Source organism: Pezoporus wallicus, unplaced genomic scaffold (genome assembly GCF_028554395.1).
Source record: "Pezoporus wallicus isolate ANWC-B61680 ecotype Strahan unplaced genomic scaffold, APGP_CSIRO_Pwel_v1 contig_7506, whole genome shotgun sequence".
NCBI lineage: Eukaryota > Metazoa > Chordata > Aves > Psittaciformes > Psittacidae > Pezoporus > Pezoporus wallicus.
The window spans coordinates 2,855,823-2,879,333 of NW_026637546.1; the positions used below are offsets into that span (position 1 = coordinate 2,855,823).

General features: G+C 40.8%; 1 protein-coding gene across 1 annotated transcript in view; it reads right to left on the reverse strand.

The window, feature by feature from the left end:
• Positions 1 to 23,167, reverse strand: part of FAM169A (family with sequence similarity 169 member A) — a 36,090-nt gene extending 12,923 nt beyond the window's left edge. Inside the window, exons 1-4 of the mRNA XM_057406137.1 lie at positions 23,111 to 23,167; positions 7,506 to 7,643; positions 5,939 to 6,038; positions 2,095 to 2,180 (exon numbers count right to left, since the gene is read on the reverse strand). Of these exons, the coding sequence (XP_057262120.1) occupies positions 2,095 to 2,180; positions 5,939 to 6,038; positions 7,506 to 7,643; positions 23,111 to 23,131 (345 nt within the window). The 5' untranslated portion in view covers positions 23,132 to 23,167. The remainder of the gene's footprint in view (positions 1 to 2,094; positions 2,181 to 5,938; positions 6,039 to 7,505; positions 7,644 to 23,110) is intronic.
• Positions 23,168 to 23,511: the final 344 nt, after the last annotated feature.

Below are 23,511 nucleotides of genomic sequence, written 5' to 3' on the forward strand. Positions count from 1 at the left end.
TGGGCACTTCTCTTGAGGCAACCAGTGGCGAGTTCACCATAAAACACAATCTTCGGGAGGTGGTGATCCTTCATCCTCGATATGTGCCCTGCCCAGCGCAGCTGCGAGTTTAGCAATATGGCCTCGATACTGGTGACCCCTGCCTGTTCAAGGACAGTAACATTTGACACATAGTCAGTTCAATGGATGTTTAGGGTTGTACGGAGGCAGTGCTGATGAAAGCGTTCGAGGAGTCGCAGGTGATGGCGGTAGGTAACCCATGATTCAGACCCATATAAAAGAGTAGACCGTACAATGGTTCTATAGACACTAATCTTTGTACTTTTCTTCAGGTGTTTATTGCACCAGACTCTTCTACGGAGTTTTCTGAAGGCTCTATATGCCTTTGCTATTCTGTTGTCTATCTCTTTGTCAATCGTGGCATCCGAGGAAATACACTTCCCAGATAGCTGAACTGACTTAAGCTCTGACTCGCCAATGGTAATGTTGGGATGATGATAATCTTCTTGTCATGCAGGTTGGTACAGAACTACTGTCTTCAAGCTGACTTCCAGGCCAAAAACCTTAGCCGCCTCTGCAAAGCAAGATGTTAAACGCTGCAGAGCTGCTTCTGTGTGGGCAACAATGGCAGCATAGTCAGCAAAAAGCAGTTCACGGACAAGATGATTTAGGGTCTTAGTGTGGGCCTTCAGTCACCTTAGATCGAACAGGTTCCCATCGGTGTGATATCGAATATAAATGCCATTTTGCTCGTCGAGGTCTACCATAGCCCTTTGGAGCATCATGCTGAAGAAGGCTGTGAATAAAGTTGCGAGAACGCAACATTGTTTCACGCCACTGGTTATTGGGAAAGGCTCAGAGAGTGCATTGCCATATCTGACTTGGCCGTGCTGATCCTAAGGTAACAGAAGAATGGGTAATGCTGAGAGAAGTGACAGGAGTGTGATGGTGGGGGGGAATGTTCTGATTTCAATGCAAAAAAAAATTTTGGCTTTAAGGAACATTCAACAAACACAATAGCAGTACACTAGCCTCAGACTTCCTAGGCTAGCAGGTAACTGGAGTCCCACAAAGCAGGATGAGTCCCATGACATAGCAGGACTTGGCACACTCAATCACTGCCAATAGAATGGCAGACAAAAGGACACGATGCAGTTAAAAAGCTAATTACAAGTTTGAGGTACGAAATAAGGAACTCAATATCCTTTTCTCTGTCCTGCAGGGTTCCTCTTACACATGAAATTTAAGTTCACCACTGTGAAGGAAGAATGGAGGGACCATGCTTTCTTCCTAATGCTAAGTCTCAGCTACCCTACCTGTAAAGGATTCAGCTTTCCTGATTTAATCACCATGCTACCATTAAGAAGCACATGGAAAACAAGGCTGATTGTGAAAACAAGGCTGATTGTCAAAACCTCTAGACTAAATTAAAAAAAAAAAAACAGAAATCAGACAAGTGCCCAGATTCCATGAGCAGATATAAATGACACTCTTGGAAAAATACAGATATCCAGTTTCAAGAAAAAAAAAATAATCAACAAACAAAACCAAACCTCCAAACTCCATGCTACATAAGTGCCAGTAATGGTAACAAAGGTCAATGACAAGCAATAAAGCAGATACCTGGGAACTTACTTTTACAAACCTCATATATTGCCACTGCAAGACACCAGCTCCAGCTCGCCTCTATCAACTACATTCCCAATAATACTTTTAGCTTACTAGTCTCCCGTTAAGACCAACAGGTACTACTATTGTACAGTGCATCACCCTAAGATGTTTCAATACAGCCACATACACAGTGTTCTAAAAAGTAAAGAAAAAAACCTGTTTATCATTAACATCTAAATAGCCTACATGTGAATTTACTGTATATGAAGCACTTCTGCTTTAGACACTATCTTCATAACCAAGTTCCCTTCCCCCTACTACCTGTTCTCCTATTCCCACTGACCTTGCTTTTGACTTCAGCCAGCCAACTCATTTCTAAATGAAATGAAAATATGTAATCTCCCACACAGTAGCTATTTGCCATTACTTTTCACTACCTTGAAAGGTAAGAATAATTACGAGGTGCATGCTGGAGCACTTTACCTGATGAAGCCCCTGTCTAGCAGAGACAGATGTTCTCACAATGTCATCAATTGACCACCACTTGTCAGCAAGATACAGGGCTATAGCTTGAAAGAAACAAGGGGAAATAAAAAGTTAGTGATTCTTACCATACCAAGAGAAACACTCATTAAAGCTGCTAAACAGTTAAGAATAACACTGTAGTAACCAGGCATTACTACAGTATTGTTCAGTAGCCATAAAGTAACCATGAAGTATACAATGATCATCTTCTAGCTGACACTACATTAATGCAGCTCTTACTACACTAACACAACAAATGTTGTTATATATACCCCCCATATGCAATACTCCCCAGTCCAAAACTCATTTGAAAACTGAGAACAATAAAACCAAATACAGATTTTTGCAGTATGACATACGAAATCCTGTTTTTCAGACATAGGAACTATTCTTCACGACTGTGCTCTAGCACATCCTCAGACTAGAACCTGGGCCTGCCAAGAGGAGTATCATTCACACATGTATTTTAGTTTTGGGTTGCTAATAGATATTGTTATTGAAACTGTGTAAGTTTTAGGGAGTCAGATGAATGTAAAAAGGCTGTTGGCATTGTGATTAGCAATCATGAAAAATTTGCACATAGCACTAAATAGGAAAGAAAGGAAACATGAAGGACTGGAAGGGAAGGAAGAAAGGGAGAAAAACCCAAAACAAAAAAAAAAAAAAAAACACAAAAAAACCCCAAACCCATGAGATGTCACAGAATCATAGAATGCTTTTGGTTGAAAGAGACCTGAAAGATCATCCAGTTCCAACCCTCCTGCCACATGCAGGAATGCCTTCTCCACTAGACTAAGTTGCTCAAAGCCCCATCCAACCTTGCCTTGAACACTTCAAGGGTAGGGCAGTCACAGCTCCTCTGGGCAACCTGTGCCAGTGCCTCAAATCTACCTTCTTTCAGTTTAAAGCCATTCCCCCTTGTCCCAACCCTACATGCCCTTGTAAAAAGTCTCTCTCCACATTTCTTACAGGCTGCCTTTAGGTACTGGAAACTGCTCTAAGGTCTCCCTGGAGCCTTCTCTTCTCCAGACTGAACAAGCCCAGCCCTCTCAGCCTGTCTCCATAGCAGACATGATCCAGGTCTCTGATCATCTTCCTGGCCCTCCTCTGGACTCACTCGAGCATGTACATGTCCTTCTTTGTGCTGGGGCAATAGAGCTGGATGCAGCACTGCAGGTGGGGTCTCACAAGGGCAGAGTACAGAGGCAGAATCACCTTCCTTGACCTGCTGGTCACACACTTTTTGCTGCAGCCCAGCATACGCTGGCTTTCTGCGCTGCGAGCACACATTGCTGGGTCATGTTGAGCTTTTTGTCAACCAGCAGTCCCAAGTCCTTCTCCTCTGGGCTGCTCTCAACCCAGTCTGTGCCCAGCCTGCATTTGTGCTTGGGATTTCCCCAAACCATGTGCAGGACCTTGCACTGGGCTTTGTTGAACTTCAGGAGGTTTGCACTGGCCCACCTCTCAAGCACGTCAAGGTCCCTCTGGATCCCATCCCTTCCCTCCAGGATCTTGACCACACCACACAGCTTAGTGTTGTCCACAAACTTGCTGAGGGCACTCAATCCCACTGTCCATGTTGCCAACAAAGACGTTGAAGAGCTTCAGTCCCAATACCAACCCCTGAGGAACACCACTTGTCACTGATCTCCACTTGGACATTGAGCCAGTCACCACAATTCTCTGAGTGTGACCATCCAGCCAATTCCTTATCTACTGGGTGGTCCATCTGTCAAATCCATGCCTCCCCAATTTAGAGACAAGGGTGTTGTGCCGGGACAGTGTCAAATGCCGGGACAGTGTCAAATGACCTCAGCCTCTCTTCCCTTATTCACCACCACTGTGGCCAGCACAGTTTGCTCTTCATGAAGCCCTACTGACCATCACCAATCATCTGCTTATTGTTCACATGCCTTAGCATAGTTTCCAGGAGGATCTGCTCCATGATCTTGCCAATCAACATGAGACTGAACCGTCGACAGTTCACTGGGTATCCCTTTTTTCCCTTTTTAAAGATGCAGGGTTGTATTTTCCCTTTTCCAATCAGCAGGAACATCACCAGACTGCCACAGTTTCTCAAACATGACAATGTTCTGGCAACTTCAGCTCCCAGTTCCCTCAGGACCTGCAGATGCATCTCATCAGGTCCCACGGACTTGTGCACTTTCAAGTTCTTTAAATCATCTTGAACCTGATCTTCTCCTACAGCAGGCAGTTCTTCATTCTCCCAGTCCCTGCCTTTGCTTTCTGCAACATGGGCAGTGTGCCAGCAAAGACTGGCACACCGAGGCAAAAACTTTACTGAGTACTTCAACCTTCTCCACATTTCAGGTAACCAGGTCTCCCATTTCCTTCCAGAGAGGGCCCGCATTTTCCTTTTTCACCGAACCAACTAGATTGGAAAATACCTTTAAGATCATCAAGTTCAACCATTACCCCAGGATTGTCTAGACCACCACTAAACCGTATCATTGAGGGCCTCACGTACACAGTTTTTGAACACTTCCAGGGAGAAGCATTCCATCACTTCCCTGGGAAGCCTATTCCAATACCTGATAACTCTCCCAGGAAGAAATTTTTCCGAAGTGAAGAAATTTTTCCCAAAAATTTTGCTTCCTTTTATCCACAGTGTACCTATAGAAATTTTTCTTGTTGCCTCTTGATTGATGTCCCTGGTCAGATTTAATTCTACCAGGTCTTTAGCTTTCCTAACCTAATCCCTGGCTATTTCTCTTTATTCCTCCCAGGCTAACTGCCCTTGCTTCTACTATCTGTAGGCCTACTTTTTACACTGGAGTTTGTTCAGGAGCTCCTTGTTCATCCACACAGGCCTCCTCATGTTTCTGCCAGACTTTCTCTCTGTTGGGATGCACTGCTCCGGAGTTTGGAAGAGGTGATCCTTGCTTGGGCTCCTCTTCCCTCCTGGGCTTTACCCCATGGCACTCCACCAAGCAGATCCCTGAAGAGGCCAAAGGCTGCTCTCCTGAAGTTCACAGTAGTGAGCTTGCTGTGCACACTCCTCACCACCCTAAGGATCTCAAACTCCAGCATTTCATGGTCATTGCAGCCAAGGCTGCAGTTGACCTTTACATTCTCCACCAGCCCCTCCCTGTGGGTGAGGGCGAGACCCAGCATAGCCTGTCTCCTCACTGGTTCTTCTATCACTTGTAGAAAGAAATTATTGTCAACATGTTTCAGGAACGTCCTGGACTGCTTATGCCCTGCTGTGTTGACCCTCCAGCAGAATGTCAGGGTGGTTGAAGTCCCTCATGAGGACCAAGGCTTGTGAACATGAGGCTATCTGTCTAGAGGGCCTCATCCACTCAGTCCTCCTGATCAGATGGCCTGCAGCAGACCTCCTTAGCTAAAGCTATGTTATGGCCTAATGCTAAAGACGATTTTATACTTCATGCTGACCAATAACTGCTAATAAAGTGCCTCTAAATTTATGAGAGAATTAACAGATTCTATGAGTGCTTCATAAATTCCTTTTGGAGACATGAGATGTACACAAAAACACCAAGAGATACACATTGTACTAGAATTCAGACAAGCACCATGCTATTTTGCTACATACCTTCTGAATTCAATGGGTCCATCTCTACTCTCATTAGCATACAAAGTTCTATCACTTGTGTATATAAATCCACAGCAAAAATAATAGTATGGGAACAAGAACACAGTGAACAACATATGCAACAGTGGCAAAGTTATGAACTACACTAGCATGGAATGAACAAGGACTTTGTTATCTGTCACAGAAAAATAAACAGCAACACAGATTAAAATCTTAAAATGAAACCTGTGATTGAGTCCCCTGGTGAAAACAAAGCAAGAACTTTGTGTGTCTGCTCTTCACCATAAAGAGGAACAAAGCCCACAGTTGACAACTTAATAGGAACCTGAAACAAAAGCATACAACACTTCAATAGACTCTTGCTAAAACAACATTATAGTAAAACACAAAGATTGTTTAGCAGGGTAAGCCTGACAAATGTTAAAACCAGACTGCTTAACAAGTTAACTGTAAACGACATGCATTCCTGCATGCCTCACTTTAGACATTTCTTCCTAAAGACAGACTAAATTATAAAGATCTCTGGCTCTCAAGCTCTTGCAGTTAGCTACAGCAATTTATACTGTTACAGCTCTCTGCTGTCAGCAGTTTGCTTTTATGTGCACAACCAAAATAAGTTGTACAAAAAGCCAGCAGTATCTCCACTTCAACTGTCCCAGCTATGCAAGCTGTCGAAGCCAACAGGAGAATGAAGAAGGCAGTCAAACACAGAAACAAACTGCCACAGCAAAACTGTTTGTTAATACTACCCCTAATGTGCTATGGTGGGAAGGCTGAATTCAAAAGGGTCTTCTTCCCTTAAACTGCACACATTTTAGAAATTCCAAAGTTGTCTGCTTGATTTCCCCTCAAGAACAACATGAGAAGGGTCAAATCAATCCATCTTTCAGGAGTTTCTTTGTGGAAATGCATTCTGATATTTAAATTCACATGTTTTTCTATATATAATTAATGCATAAAGACTAGAGAGACATTGATGGTGTGGTAAATAAACTTTCTTACCCAGTTTAAGAAGGTTATGATACGCTATGCCACAAACTAGGATGTCAATAATAAGTATTTAGGCATACAGCACCTGCAGAAATGCAGGAAAGGACTCAAGACTCTGTGTCTGCCACAGAATCTGCAGCAGTGACCTTCTTTTCCCACAGAGAATCCTCTCAGGTTACTTCTCATTAATGCTATACACCATTCTAGTGTACTAGTTCTAACAGAAATGCTCATTAAGACAAAACCAGCACTGACCAACTCACCACACAAGTGACAAAAAGCGTCACAGAATATTTCACATGAAAAGAAAAGAATCATTTCTGAAATTAGTGAAACTTGCTGATCAAGAACTGAACTCAACCATGAAGAACACAAAGGACTGATACACAAAAACAGCCAGTTAGCTTCAGTAACTCATGAACTCATTAGTTCACAATAGATTTTTGTGACTTTTAGGAAAGAATGACTCATTAGTTGAAAAGGTTTTGGGTTTTTTCTGGTGGTGATAGTGTTGGTTTTTGTTGGTTTTTTTGTTTGTTTTTTTTTGTGTCTTAATGCACAGAGATCCATTGCCTAGAAGCAGCGAATAGTCACTGATATAATGTGTCAGATTAAATGCCCAGATTTAAGCCCAACTGCAGAATGAAAAAAGGTATAGCTTAAAGTAAACAGGAATTTGTAAAATACAAAAGCTTTGCTAAAATAATTATGTCAGTCAATAGCTGTGGACTGGGTATTTTAAATCTTTTAAATCTACAGGTATATCAAGAAAACTGGGAGCAAGGTATTGGCTGGTTCTTACTTTGCCGTGGGCTGGCAGCGACAAGAATTCAGGACAGTATGGACTTGCAGACCGCAGGTTAGACAAGTACTTGTCTGCTGAGTTCTTCAAGTCTTCATGACTAGAGTTAACCAATATATCCACAGGGAATGACACCCTCTTGAGAAATAAACAAGATTATTACTGTAGGTAATTTGAGAGGTATGATGCACATTTTATCACATATTCCCCTCTACTAATTTCTAGAGCCCTTTATATCCAAACCAGAAAGGAGAAACACTCCAAGCATTATATTAGGATTAATAGCCTGTCTGTAAAGCAAAACAAAACCCTGAACCCAGCCTGTTTTTATAAGCAGAAAAGAATGGTTTAGTCCATAGATTCCCCCTAGACCCTAACATGACAGCCTTCCAACATACAAATCCCTGTTTGCAGAACAACTACAGTAGATCACATCCTCTCTTGAGGTGGCAGGCCAAGTTATCTCCCTCCCAGCTGATATTAGGCAGTAAGTGTCCAGTCAAATAAACAGCGTGAAACGTCACAAAAAAGAAGTTGATTTATTTTGGAGACTGCATTTAAATCCATCTCCGAAGAAGCCACAGCAATGTTCAAACTTTTCTCAACAACTGGCCAGTGTGCCTACCAGCTGTTTGTTTCAAAAAGTATGTCAACTATGAAAAAGATTATACAAGCTTGTTAAAAAGAGAGACCACAATAAACTAAATAGACACTTCGAGGAGGTGAGAGGACAAATTAAAGCACTGAAGATCAACCATAGTGGCAACAGCTCCTTTGAAAGCTCTTAGATTCAAATTTTCATTGTCAAAGAGGTATAAAAATTAAGATGAACAAGAGCTCCTGGAATCCACTGTGTGCTCTTCAGCTAAGGCTCTTCCAGGTCTATAAAATCATACACAAAACAGACCCCTCAGCTTCTTTCAAACTACAAGCATAAAGTACCACAAGACCATGTTCTGGAGGAACACAGCAATCTCTTTATCCGTCTCAGCTCCCAGGAACACATAGAATCATAGAATCGTTAGGGTTGGAAAGGACCTTAAGATCATCTAGTTCCAACCCACCTGCCGTGGGCAGGGACACCTTACGCTAAGTCGTATCACCCAAGGCCTCGTCCAACCTGGCCTTGAACACCGCCAGGGATGGAGCATTCACAACCTCCCTGGGCAACCCATTCCAGTGCCTCACCACCCTAACAGGAAAGAATTTCCTTCTTATATCCAACCTTAACTTCCCCTGTTTAAGTTTTAACCCGTTACCCCTTGTCCTGTCACTACAGTCTCTAATGAAGAGTCCCTCTCCAGCATCCCTATAGCCCCTCTTCAGATACTGGAAGGCTGCTATGAGGTCTCCATGCAGCCTTCTCTTCTCCAGGCTGAAGAGCCCCAACTTCCTCAACCGTCTTCATACGGGAGGTGCTCCAGTCCCCTGATCATCCTCGTGGCCCTTCTCTGGACTTGTTCCAACAGTTCCATGTCCTTTTTATGTTGAGGACACCAAAACTGTACACAATACTCCAGGTGAGGTCTCACAAGAGCAGAGTATCACCCAACTCTCATAATGGCAAAGCTTTTCACAGGGGATCTATGGTTCCTAGTTTCCCCTACAGAGTCTTTTTTTTTTTTTTAATTTTAAATATTATTTTCCAATGTTTAGGTTTTTTTCCTTTATATTCAGTCCCCCCCTTTAATACACCAGTGTTCTACTGACACAGGTAAATCAAATGCAAAGGAACTTTTTATTTTGACTAACCCAGTAACAGTTAAAAAGTCTGCATTTAAAAATTGTTTTGACAGCAATAATGTATTACTATTAAGGTACTTGAACAGCTGAGCAAGCTCCTTCTACAGAAGTGGGGCTTTTTTTCTGTTAAAATATAAAAACTTCGACATGACTTCACTGAAATTTACAACTGCTACTTTCATTGCTTTTGCTGATGAAGACACTACTGCTTTCTGTGAATGTTATTTAGACATACACACATTCCCCGCAGCCATTTCTTCTCAAATTCAGCTCATTCCTTCCTTTTATCAGACACACATTCCACACAGCTATTTCCTTTTGAATTCAGCTCATTCCTCCCCCTTACACTATTTCGATTTCCTCTTGCCTTCCCCTCCAGTCTCTCACATTCCTTCTGTTATTGCTTATCTCTTTCAGATATACTTAACAGCATCTCTTAATGTTCCACCTGTTTCTTCTCATCTTCTAGATGCTGCCCTTGCTAACAGGGCAGAAGCAGGCAAGAGACACCTGATACCAGCCAGCTCCATTTGCTCCTACAACTTGCAAGCAAAAGGACTTCAGGAGCCAAAGGTGAAGCATGTATGTCTTCAAATCCAGCAACAATGCACAGCAGCAAGAGGAGCTGCTGCCAGGAAGAAATTCATCCAATGCTGGCCTACTTACCTCGAGCAGATAGGGTTTATCCACCCATTTACGGTTCTGAAACACAACAGCAACACTGTAGTAGATGTAAATGGACTAGCCTGATAAAAGTATATTGCAAGAGGCACAGTAAGAGGTAAAGTGTGATACTACATGTCACTGCTTCTACAAGAAGGTGAGGCTTTAGCATCCATTTAGCTGCAACAGGCCACGTAAATTCTGGAATAATGGAATACAGACACATGAAAAACATTAAGTTTTATTTTCTGTTTGCTGGCAGAAGGGGGAAAAACCCCTCCACTACTAAAGAAATTCCTAAGCACTTCGAAAACTGAAAATAACAGGCAAATTGAGCTGAGCTTTTGTTACTACATGACAAACAAGCCACAAGCTATAACTAGAAGCCTAGGTAATAATTCCTGACATTTTTTTTTTAATAAAATAATGTAGAACTGGAGCAGAAAACACACAAAAGGTCAGCAGATCATTCGAATTCCATTTACTGCACCGCTACAAAAATAAAAGCATCAACCTTATCTTCGCTTTATAAGCAAAACAGAACACCTAAACACAAAAATGTCTATTCTGCTAATTAAGAAATTCTTTGAATTAGCCTCAAAATCAAAGGCCTCCTTTCTGTTTAGCTGTTTGAGTTACTCACCACTTTCATATAGCATACTTTGATTTTATCCACTCCCAACTCACTTCTGTTACTTACTTTTGACTTTTCATCTTACAGCATTTACAGAGAACGGTTTACATAGGAAAAAAAAAAACCAACAAACCATCCCAAAAACCAATACAGATCAAGACTGAACCAAAAAAAATCTACTCTGCATCCCTGCTAATATCTTAATTTGTACCATGCAGCAGACTAGTGACCAAGTATGTAAAACTACAAGCTCTCAAACACTTGTGTGACACAATTTATCTCAGTGTTGATAAGATCAGAAATACTTCATATGTAATCTCATTAGATCCCTGAAGAAATTAGGAACTATACACAAAGTTATCAAGTTACATTAAAAGCATTAAACAGGTGATGAAAAGAGACTGTTACATGCCAATATACAGCCAAGCATGAAGGAAGTAATTCAACAGTCCAAAATGCAATCATCATTTTGAAAGGCAAAGTAACCTACCAAAGACAAACCAAATGGCCTTCAATAGCAATGAATTAATACATTTTCCTCACAAAACCACAACTGTTTTGTCAGCGTCTTTAAAGTAAAAAAATTGTCGTGGTTTAAACCCAGTCAGGTAACTCGTTCACTCACTTCCCTCCTTCTTTCCCTCCCCCTACTCCCAGAGGGATGGAGAGGAGAATCGAAAAGAATGCAACTCCCACGGGTTGAGATAAGAACAGTTTAGTAACTAAGGTATAACACAAATCACTACTGCTACCACCAGTAATAACAATGATAAAGGAAATAACAAGGGAAGAGAATACAACACTTCACCACCAACCGACTGATAACTTGCCCCCCCCAGCTCGACCAAGCTCCGACCGATACCTCCTCCAACCCTGCAGTCTCCCAGCCCTTCTAGGTAACTCCCAGTTACCTCCTGGGCATGACGTGCTGTGGTATGGAATACCTCTTTGGTCAGTTTGGGTCAGGTGTCCTGTCTGCTTCCTCCTGGCTTCCCCTCCTCCCTGGCAGAGCATGAGGCTCACAAGGTCCTTGGCCAAACCATAACATCCTTGTTATCAGCTCTGTTGCCAAGCCAAAAGTCAAAACACTGCACTGCACCAGCTACCAAGAAGGAGAAAAATGACTGCTACTGCTGAACCCAGGACAGAAATACAGATGGCCCCACATCCAGCCAGTGTCATATAATGTAGGAGAGGAAAAGAAGAAAAGGAGAATACAGGTTTTCAATTTTTCTTGACAAGAGCATTGTCTCTTCAGGAACAACACAAGTCTCTGCCACAGTTACTCATGCCTCCTTCTTGCTGCTCTAAGCCTCTATGCATTGCACAACTGTAAAACTGTCAGGTCAAATCCTTGTCACACCCTGGGATTTTCTGCTCTGTTCATGAGGTACCACTCCAATTGGGTAGGACGGTCAGGTTGACTGAGTGCATGTGATGTAGCCTTAAGCAACCAAAGTCATCATGACTGTTTCTACAGAAGGCATTGACGTGTGTTTGAAAAGGGGGAGTAAAATCTATTTTATTAAATGAGGAAAATTATGCTTTTCATGTTTCAAGTGAAAGAAAATAAATCTTACACTCTTCATAACTGTATCATTTCACATAGTAGTCTTAAAGATTGTATGTATTAAACTCACACATGCAACATTTGCTTTAATGAGGAATCATATGACTTTCCCCCTTGTCAGCATTGTGCAAACTATTATGCAAAAAATGGCACATCTTTTTTTAGGAACACCTGCAGCACCAGAGGGTAACAGACATCAATTCAAGGAACACCAACAAACCCCACATTTAACAGGATGAGTGAACACATTCCTGTGCAACTGAGGTAGCTCCTTATTCATGAAGTCTTTATTACCATAAGCTTATTAAGGTTAAAAAAAACCAAAACAATTAAACGTAGAGTAAGTGTGCAATGTTGAAAATTGATTTAATTACAAATTATAGCTGCAACCTCTATTTCATCTTAGAAGTGCATGAAGGAGAGATGCACAATACATGCAGCTTCCAGCCCACACTTGGATTTCAGGAGGAATCAAGAGATCTCTTCATCCCCTTGCAGACCCACAACACTGAGTGCCATGAAATAGCAGAAAGAAAAGAAGCCAAAGCTATGTTGTTTCTTACACCATTTCAGAGGGCTTAAATACATTTTAAAACTCCTTGTAGGTGCCTTTATCTTAAGGGAACTGAAGTCTAAGCTGTCAGCCAAGGATTTAGAGCAATCAAGATGAACTCCCAGCTCTAGCACAGATGTCATATGACTGATCTGCCCAAACTCCTCATATACAAAACACTAATAATTATTCCAGAGACACCAGTATGAAAAATACTTCTCAGAGACTGAGATACTTAAACACAAGTTGTATCAAACCTTGTCCAGTACTGGAACAGATGAAGACTTACACAGCACAACCTCACTGTGTTGATAATTTTCCTTTTAAAAAAAGGAATCACAACCCATCCACCAAGGACTTTTCAACCTAAAATAACTGGGACGGATAAACATGTCTGGCATAACAAATACGTGCAAAACTAAAGCAGGTGAGCAATCTTCAGATTGTGTTTAACAATAAATAGTAGTAATTTAATTAGTCAGGGTTTGAGGTTTGTTTTTTTTTTTAATTTTAGTTGGTTAGTTTGTTTTGGTTTTTGTTTGGCTAGGGGTTTTGTTGGGTGGTTTTGAGTAGGGTTTTTTGTGCAGGGTTTGTTTTGTGGTTTTGTTGGTTTTGTTTGGGCTTTTTTATTTTTTTCTTACAATAATTTGAAGTTTAGAGACCAGACACTGAGCTGTTCAACTATGATCTTCAGAACTCTTCCGCTAAACCAGGACAACCAATCCAGCCCCAGCCTGCAGTATGTCAGCTCACAGAACTCCTAAATGATTGTCAGGTATTTATTATTCATCATGGACCTTGAACCAAGTTCTATTTTAAAAATATAATCCTACCATGATCTCCCATACTAGCCATAAGGTACATCTGGGGTAACATCATGAGACAATCACATGAATTAAATATATACCCCATATACACACTAGCTGCTGATGTTCCAGAGAAAATAAAGCCAGGACTGCAGAAGTGCCAAACCATGCTCCAGAACGAGATCTAATGATGCACCATACCAGCTTCTCAATCAGAGCTGCAGGAACATAATTTCAGGTTTTTTTTACATTAGTTTACCATCTTGCAATGTGCAGTTGCTGGTTTACTGTGAAACTACATAAAAGCTGGAAGAAAAAAAAATTTAAAAAATTTAGAAATAGTATTTTCAGTCTTCTCAACTACAAGAAAGGCATCACATCTGCTACTTCTAAAATTGTTAAAATCTACTAGCAGTAATTCTATTAACAGCAGATTACGTAAATGTTTCTTTGCTTAGACTACCAGCTGTCCTATACGCAAAACATTTTCATTGCTTTTATTTCTTCTTTATTCACAAATACATTAAATTGGGAGGGGTTGCTTTTAAATGTTGTTTTATCTTGTTTGTATCCAAATATAATCTGAAACATTTAAATAAGTAAAAAGGTTGTTCATCCTTCTCCAGTATAGAAATTAACAGATTTTAAACCTATTCTAAAATACATATAAAAGTACCATCTGACTTATTATGAGCTTTTTAATTTGAAATACATAGAGAAAACCTGCCCCATAATTACATATTTAGACCACTACTGTGGCCTAAAATACAGCTTTTATGTTTTATGAATATCCCCAATTCTTAAAAAAAAAATCATTTTTATTTGCAATGTGATATATGTCTACCGCAGGAAGAGAAAGGCATTTTATGAAAGGGAAGTTATTTTTTCTAAATAATAGAGTATATAATTAATGTTTCTTTAAGGTTTGAGAAAGCTACAATAATATACTATTTGATCAACTCTAACTGTTCTTTCACAACTACTTAGTAAGGGAGATTTTCTTGGGTTTTAATTAAAAGCTTGGTTTTGTATACTCCTAACTAGTCTTCAAACCATTACCTACACTATACCACTAAGGCACATAAATAAGATTTCCCTTCAGTCTGGCTTTTGCTCACACTTTTAAAGAATATAGACATATCCATCCTAAATACAAGTTCTTGTCAACTCAGATAAATTTAGGGTTTTTTCCTAAAAGGAAAAAGTTGTTTTTTTTTTTTAAAAGAAAAAAAAAAAAGGAGCATAGGATCCCAATTAACATCTACTCATACCCTAATAAAATTCTAAATAGAAAGTTCTTAAGGAAACACAGGCCAGTGACCAAAAAATCGTTGTAAACATCCACCAAGGGCTCTGGATTAACCTGCCAACCACATTATCCGTAATCTACATGAATCAGCTTATGCAGCTTTGATTTTCTGTCAGAGATGCAAAGCAAAGCTGCCAATTTGAATGCAAATAAACAAAAATAATCAATCCTTTGCATTCATTAATTATCCACCCTAATTTAACTTTAGCTGTACAACACAATTATGAAATCTACATAAAGGACCAAACTCCCCAGTCCTAGTATGAAACATAACTGCTGTGGAGATCAGCAACAATTATTGTAGAAAGGTCTATGTACTGAGTTCAAACAATCTCCAGTCGAGTGAAACATGTAACAGGAAAGGAAAACATCCTCCACATTAAAACAGAAAAAGTATTTGCACATTATTACTACAAGTACTAGCAAAAACACTAAAGAGTGCTTTTAATCAACTGGTAGTTAGATTTGCAGAAAACAATCTCTATTAACAACTACAAACCTATGTCTTTAATGACAACAGAACAAAAAACTAGCCAGTTATAAAACTGGCTGTGACAGAGTAGTAGTAGAAAGACACACTATGCAACCTCAGACTCCAACCCATCTTAGGTAGGTGAGGTTGTTAAGCATATACATGATTCATCACCTGTGTACCAGGACTAGCATTTTGCTCAAGTGATTAACTATGTATTTGATTAGATAGCCTATTTAATTAAAGGCCAAGTTCTTAGGTATACAAACTACTAACATGGTATTTACATTTTTCCTACAGTCTCACATTTTAACGATATTATAATCTGGTTTCTTGAAGAGCACGTTCTCCAACAGAGAGTTTTGGGAAATTAATGAGAAGCCTTTCCTATAAGGAAAGCATACTATAGCTTTACTAAATTGAATTTTTGTATTTGAGACCACCCAAAATAGCCACAATTAATAAATCTGGAGGGAAAAAAACCAAAGTTTTTCTTAAAGGATTCATGCCTTCTCTTTCAGCTTCTCAGATTCAATATCACAAAATTAAATCCATTCCAGTTGTGCTTGAAAGTAATTAACATCTAAAAGACAAATATAATACTGTGATTACTTCTTCCTCAGTCTGCCTCTTTGACATATATCTGATCTCCCCTATGCTCAGCACTCGCTCTTCTAATACCCAGTTTCTTCTATCTCCCCTTCATTACACAAGACAGAACTGTTTAGTCTTGAAGAATAACGCCGATAAACCCCACACAGATACCCCAACAACCCACCTTTCCTCTCTGCTCACTGTTCTTTCTCCCTTCCATGCCTCAGCATTGAGAGCAGCTGGTTTGCAGTTCTTCAGCCCTATCCTCAGTTCCCTCCAGTTTTGCTCCTACACTTCATACCCCACAGCATCTGCCCTTAAAGATCTTAAAGGCCTTCTTTGCACACAGCACTTGTAGTCCACACTCAGCCTCCCTCCTCAGGTGTCTGGCCAGCTGGCCACCCAGGACATAACCAGCCATGCTGCTCTTGCCCCTGCTCATCTTCCACAACTCTGCACCCCTAAGTTTGCCTCCAGCTTCTCCAGCCACCTCTTCAATAAGGTGACAAGAGATGCCCCCTCTCTGATTTTCTGCAGCTTTATTTCCCACTTGGTATCAGCAGACCACCACCTACTCTCTCTTGGCACTCATGTTTCTTGGCAACTGGCTCAGTTTTCAAACCTTTGTACCTTCCTCTAAAGTCATCCCTTCGGTTTGGAAGGGCCACCTCAAAAAGATCTAGTAATGTCAGACATAAGAACAATAAAGCAAGCTTTTCTATGGTTAGACAGATGGGCGACTATCTAAACAGTGAGACTGGCACTGTGACCATTGTGACACATTAGCACAGACTAATGAGTTAGTGCTCATCAGCAAAACAACAGCAGCCCTAAAGAGAGTTGCTTCGGGAATTTCCACATGCACATTCAAATGTGATGGTGACCATGGTTACAAATGGTGAGTAGATCATTAAATTTTGCAATCGTACCCTCCATACCCAAGGAGTTGCTAAAACAGTTGCCTGAGCTACAACTATGCCACATGAAATCTGTGGATATCACAGCTTTCAGCAGAGGAGCTGTAGGAAATTCAAGAGTTAAGTAGCATTCAAGCTGTTTTTTCCTTTAAAAAAAAAAAACAACATTTGCAGCAGCAGACCTGTAACTAAGAAAGTAGCAGTTGCCTTGGCTTTGTGGGGGATTTCAAATGAAAATGCAGAAAGAGGGATAGAAACCAACACGGGATCTTCCCAGGAGTAGGAGGAAGTCACAGAGCTGAAGCTGGGAAAACAAATAAGGAAGACTGCAAAAATAGATGCCTGGCAATCAACCCTAATGCTTGCAGACCAGCAGGCACACAAAACTGAGAAGTTTCAGAATCTCACTATATGGCCCTACACCCCATTTACAATAACTTGAGGATCAGAATCCTGAAATCAGTGCTACATTAAGTATAATGTATTTGGAGCAGTGAGAATTTAAAGAATTTTTTATAGCAAGAACTTCATCTTATTGTAGATTAAGAATTGCATTTTTTCCAAAAAGGGACTAAGCAGCTTTCTCCAACTTCCTGATCCAACTCCTGTATCTTGAAGATATTAATCTTCAGAAGATGATAATGTTTAATAAAAATGAATTCTGAATTTTACCTGCTATTTGCAATCAGGAGTTCTACAGTAGCAGCTTCTTTCACCTGCACACAGCTGAAGGCTTGACAATACACAACCAAATTATGAACTTCCCAGGCAATGCAGTTCGTGGACTTACAAACACAGGCTGGGATCAAAGAACACCAGAGGAGCGAGGTATACAGGTAACCACAAAGACCTTTATGTCACGTTTCTTAAGGGAAAGGTAGGGTGAAAGTCAGATGACAAGAATGCCACAGACATCAAAAACACTGTTCAAATGAAGTAATTAGAGCTTTCAGACACCATCCTTGGGCCACAGACATGATGAAGAAGTCATTACTGAGCGTCAGTCTGAGCCCGGTCACTTTGTGAAGAGATATTTCAAGGTACCATCCCCGTCCCACAAATACAGTGGGTAGGTGTAAGCATTTCTGTATGTCTATGCAAAACAGCACCGCTACTTCTTTACTTTTACAAAGGCCACACAGACAGACTACCCCAATCTAGCTCACAACTGGACTCAGCAGTACATTTGCCTTCCTCATCCCATCTTCAGAAGGATAGAAAAAAAGCACAGGTGAACTAAAACTGCAAAACTAGAAGTAAACTCCATCCTCTGAAAAAAAAAGCATTTAAGAACCACAAATTCAAACTTAGCATCAAGACCCCCAAGAAGCTAGGAAAATGTTTGGCATCTTGTAGGCTATTCCAGCTAGAAGAAAAAAAGCAAGTATCAAGGTCTGGTATTTCTTGTTTATGTAGAAGTCCTGTTTGCAAAAGAAAGGAAGAATAAAACATCAAAAGAGTATTTCATTGCTCAGAGCCCTCGAGAATCTGTTTAGACATCAGATGACTTACATCCCTCTTCTCTAAGCTTTCCAACAGGATCACACCATAAGCAGCAGCTCAGAGCATACCACCTTCCCCACTGTCAAAACTTACTCCTGTCAGAACAAATACTTAGCAAAATCCTTAGTAGAGAGAGTGCACATTCCTGAGCAGCTCTGCATTTGCCTTTGCCTTCAGCAGTTTTGTACTTGCAGATGGTTCATTGCTCCTCACAGCTGTCTGCATATAGCCACTGCTCGTTTAGTTCAACCTTTCCCGGTTGCATTATGAGAAAGCCCCAAACATTTGGTAGCATGCATTCGCTAGCTATAAATAAACATGTTACTACAGGTCTAAAGTTCTACGTCTGAGAATGTTAACAAGAATGTGTCTAGTAGTGGAAAGGAATTCACACACAAACACCTCCCTGGTGTCATCCTGTCCTTATAGCCATCATCAACCATCTTGACATCCTTTGAAAACCACCTTACACATTTCTGTAAATGGACCACATCTCCCTTGCTTCTCATTGTAATATGTACATAATATGCAAGTTTCAGACTTCTAAGCTACACCACCAAGTACCTAAGATATCCTATTACAGATGTACTTTATTTTTTTTCCAGAAGTGCATTAAAAGCTTCAATAACTAATCTTTTCCAGAAAAACAGACATTACTTGCTTGTTAGGAGTGGGTTTAGAAAAAAAAAGATAAGCGAGTCATACCTCTGGACAGATCACCATACACTACTGTATTAAAAAAACCTGGAACAGCATTAACATTGCCAATTAGTTCTACTAGCCCTAAATTAGTGCTCAGCTTTAAGCCTCAGTTGCAGGCATCAGTTTGTTTCCTCCCATTTCTTCTAACGCCATTCTGCGGCTTCAGAGTAAAGGCTGACAACAAACTTCCACTGCTGCAAAGATTTCAAAAGAAATACTCCAACATTTTAAAACCCTTTTAAGTTGTCTGTGCTGCACTGTAATAACATTTACATTGTTATTGTTAACATTCCCAATATCATTATCAACTCGCAAATCATTCAAATTCCCCAAAGTTATGTCTATTGTTGGTTAATTCTACAACAGCTGTGACAAACATTATCCAAGCTAGAAAGCCTTTACAATTGCAGGATTTGCTACCTGCAGAATAGCTAAATAAAAGATTGGTCTTTTAGCAATACATTTGCTAACCTGAACATGTTTCTTATTTTTATAGTTGGTGTATTAGGAGTATAAAGTCAGGTAGGGTTAATGCAACATTCCATACAATTCAAAGCTTATTAGTACTCAGTGCTTGGGAAAGGCTGATGCAGCAGCAGGCTCACAACCACTGCTACACTCAAAACTTCTGAACAGGGTGCAATCTTCAGGACTGCCTCAGGGGCTAAAGATTAGACAGAGACCATGTCTTTTCCAATTATTTGTTCTCTTCAATGATCCATAGAATTAAAGAAACCTATCTAACCAACTTACTTGTTTTGATGAAGCCTAGAAGAAAGGGTAACAATGAATTCAACTCATCCTGGCCTATAGACAATTCATAACCATGAGCAGAAGGTTAAATGCACTGTAAATACGCAGGTCCCCTGTTCTACAGTTTATAATAAGCTCATAAAATGTTACCTTACAACAAAACAAGGTATAAGACCAAGAGAGGCACACCTAATATTTGAAAAGGAATAAAAAAGCCTAAAATGTTACTTTGAATAGCTAACACACAGTTTAGTACACAATTCAGACAAATACATCTTCCTAGATTTTCAATCCAAAGAATCATTTAGTACATACACATATATATTTAAAACACTAGTAAGTTTTCCAGCTAACTTTGAAAACAAAGAAAGTTACATTAATCCTGACTATCCTCACTAATTCTAGTGAGATTTTAGGGAAGATTTGAAAGCTCATCACTCTTTTGGAACAGGGTTTACACATTTTACAGAGGTATTTAAAAATTTATTTGAAATCAGAGGCTCACTGGAGAACACCAACTAAATATATATAAATACACACTGTCACATCCTATTGTACATTTTTTTTTTTTTTTAATTCAGCAGAAGCAGACAAAAAAAAAATAAAATGCGGGAATGCCACAGCAGATCTAAGAAGACCCTGCACATGCCATTTCAGTCCTATTTAAAACAATGCAATAGAGGGAACACATTAAAACAGGCTTTTCCACTCAGGATTGTTTAATCTGCTGTAACAGCAGAAAGCAAGCATTTGAGAGACGGGGTGAATTTTGTTTGACCAATTTTTTTTTTCCAGAACCTGTTTCTACTGTATGAAAAAGGTTTTTTGTTTCTAAACAATCTATGAAATGATTACTCAAGAGACATTCAATGATGAAAGCAGTTCCAAAGAAATCATGCACCTCTAACATTGTTGCCCCAAACTTTACATTTCACAAATCAAAGGATGATTATGGCTGTCTAGAATATATAGCTGGTACAATTTAATGACAAGGTTACAACCTTGCAAGTCCTGAGGAAGGTATTTATCTGTTTAGGAAATGAGAAGCTAGTAACTTGAATAGAGAAATATTTCAGGAATAGCAATGTGAAAATAAGCCTAAGCATGCATTATTTCAGCTGTAATGTCATGTTTTTATTTGAAGTTTAGAATCATAATTGGTAACACCTTTAAATGATTACTACTACTAGATACTCACTGATTGGTAGGAGATGAGATTAATAACAATGCTAAGAGTGTAAGCAAGGCTCTTCTACTCCGAAGAGTTTCTCTAACAGCCCAAATTTCCATGTTCTTCTTTCAGTGACTTCTTATCAAACATTTTCACTTTTCAGATTTAAACATGAAAACAAAAGCACCAGTAAGTGTCAGCCTGAACACTGAAGTGAATTTCCATCTTTCACTGGCAAAGATTCTGCACTGCAATAGGTATGCAGTTACCTGTTACCCTGTTACACATAGGTAGCTATTTAAAGCAAAATGCACAGATAGGATGTTTAGGTAAATAAGAAGAATTTAAAGTCCATTCTGAGTTGCGTTATCTTCACAATACTAATTAAAAAAAAAAAAGCCCACACAAAAAGACATGGTTTTAATTATTACATTGAAGAGACTTTATTTACCCAAATATGCATACAGAAGAAATTACAAGTATTTTCCAAGTAAATTCTCAGAGTAATGCCTCTTTGTAAAGAAGCTTGTTATGAAACACTCCAGAAAGACTTTGCACTGTGTGTCTTGATCACACAGTACTGGAGAGAGTATATTGGAAAAGCACAGAAGAATCCCATTTTAATTATGTATCTTCCACAAGAGTAAGGAAAGGCATGTTTTGTCACAGAGCAGATGTGAAGCAAGATTCAAGGTAAGGGTAAGCAACACCCATCTGCTATAACAGAGCTCTCAGCAGCTTTTCGTTCATAAAATAGTACTGAAATTGAGAAGATGATTGAGGTTAATATCACCTGAATTTTAGCATTTAAAGTATAAACCACTCTCTGCCCTAATGCTTCCTTCCCCTCGATGAAATAGAAATGTTTTCTTGGTAGCCATCATTAAGGCAAGGAATAAGAAGTTCTTCAGTATCTAAGTCAATCAGAGGTCAATTTAACAAGAAAGGTGCCAGTGCAGTTAAGAAAACAGAGAGAAGATGCAGTACAGGAGGAGTGTGAAGGAGAAGTGAGACCATGATGAATCACCTACAGCAATCTTTTATAGGTCCTCCAATGAGGCAGCACTGATTTTATTATACTGATCATGCTGTCACAATACTTATTCCCCTTAAAATCTGGTGGGTTATATCCCAGACTATGACCAGTGGTGCAGCCGAACACACACACAAAAAAAAAGCAGCTGCACTTAAGCAGAATAGTTCCCTCCTTTCTCCTGCACACACATACAAAAGAAAACTACTATCAGCTGGAGACTGTCTTCACACCACAGGCTAGTTTTCCAAATTTCTCACTATTAATACTGAAAACTCCACAGCCCAGAGGAGCTTAAAGATCACTCTTTAATGGTTTCCTCTAAAAAGTACATTAATATGTATATAAAATAAACGACATAGTATATTTTGGTTTCCATTGATGCTAGTAAAATCTTTTGCTCTAGCTCACAGAGTAACCCACTTTCTCAGGCTGGAATTAACACTCCGTAAGCAGGATAGTAATGCTATGTCAACAGATATCTTAGACATGGCGTTTCCCCTTGTTTTAAGAGGGAAGAAACAACCCCACCTCAAAATAAAATTCAAAATACCTCACATACCACATACAGGAAAACAGAAGAGTATGTGTGTGTGACTGTGCATGTACTCACTTATCTGCACATACTTGCATGCACAGAGCCATCTTGGAGGGGAGTACTGTAGCATTGCAAAAACCACTTCCATAGATATGCATAAAAGTGTACGCATGTATGTGGATCTTTTCATACGTATGTGGCTGTAACCCGCAAATTACAAAGCTACAGTAGATACCCCCACAAAAAAATGGCTGGCCCTAGGCAACACAGAGTGGTCTGGACCAAAACTCATACCTAACTTGATACCACTCTAACCCCAGGTGGACCCCGGGGAGGGGAGGCGAGGCGGGGCCAGGCCACGCGAAGGGTAGCGGGCCCGCCCGAGGGAAGGCCGAGCAAAGCAGCCCCCCGCCGCGGGAGCCTGCCCGGCACCACCGCTTGACAGAGCCGCCCCCGCCTGCCTCCCCCCTCCCGCGGCTCTGCACTCGCCGCAGGCACCCCGGCCCGCCCACCCGCCTCCTGCTGGGCAGCGCGCCCCGGGCCCGCCCGGGCCTGCCACCCTGCCCCCGGCCGCTGCAGCTGGGCTCCCAGTCACTCCGTCCGCCTGCCTCACCAGGTTACCCCTCACACGGTGCCCCGCTCACCTCAGCCAGCCGGGCAGCCATACCGCGGCGGCCGGCAGCAAGCAGCAGGCGAGAATGAATGGAAGAGAAGGAGGACAACAACGAGGCGGCGTCCGGGCTCCCTAGCAGCTACCACGCAGCTTAGCAGCTCAGCTCCAGCTTAGCTCAGCTCGGCTGCCGGCGCCTGATATCTTATCTCGCGGCGGCCGCCCCGCCTCTCGCCGCTGACGCACTCGAGCCGCTATGCCTCGATTCGCCGCCGCTCGCTCTGCATCGCTCGCCATGGCGGCTGTCGGGACCTCCGTGCTATCGCTCTCCGACATGGCAAGGAGTGCGGTACCTGCGCGATCGCTCACTGCGGGCGGCTGACGTGGGGTACCTGCACCATCGCACCCCTCCGTGGCAGCTAGAGTGGTGCCCGC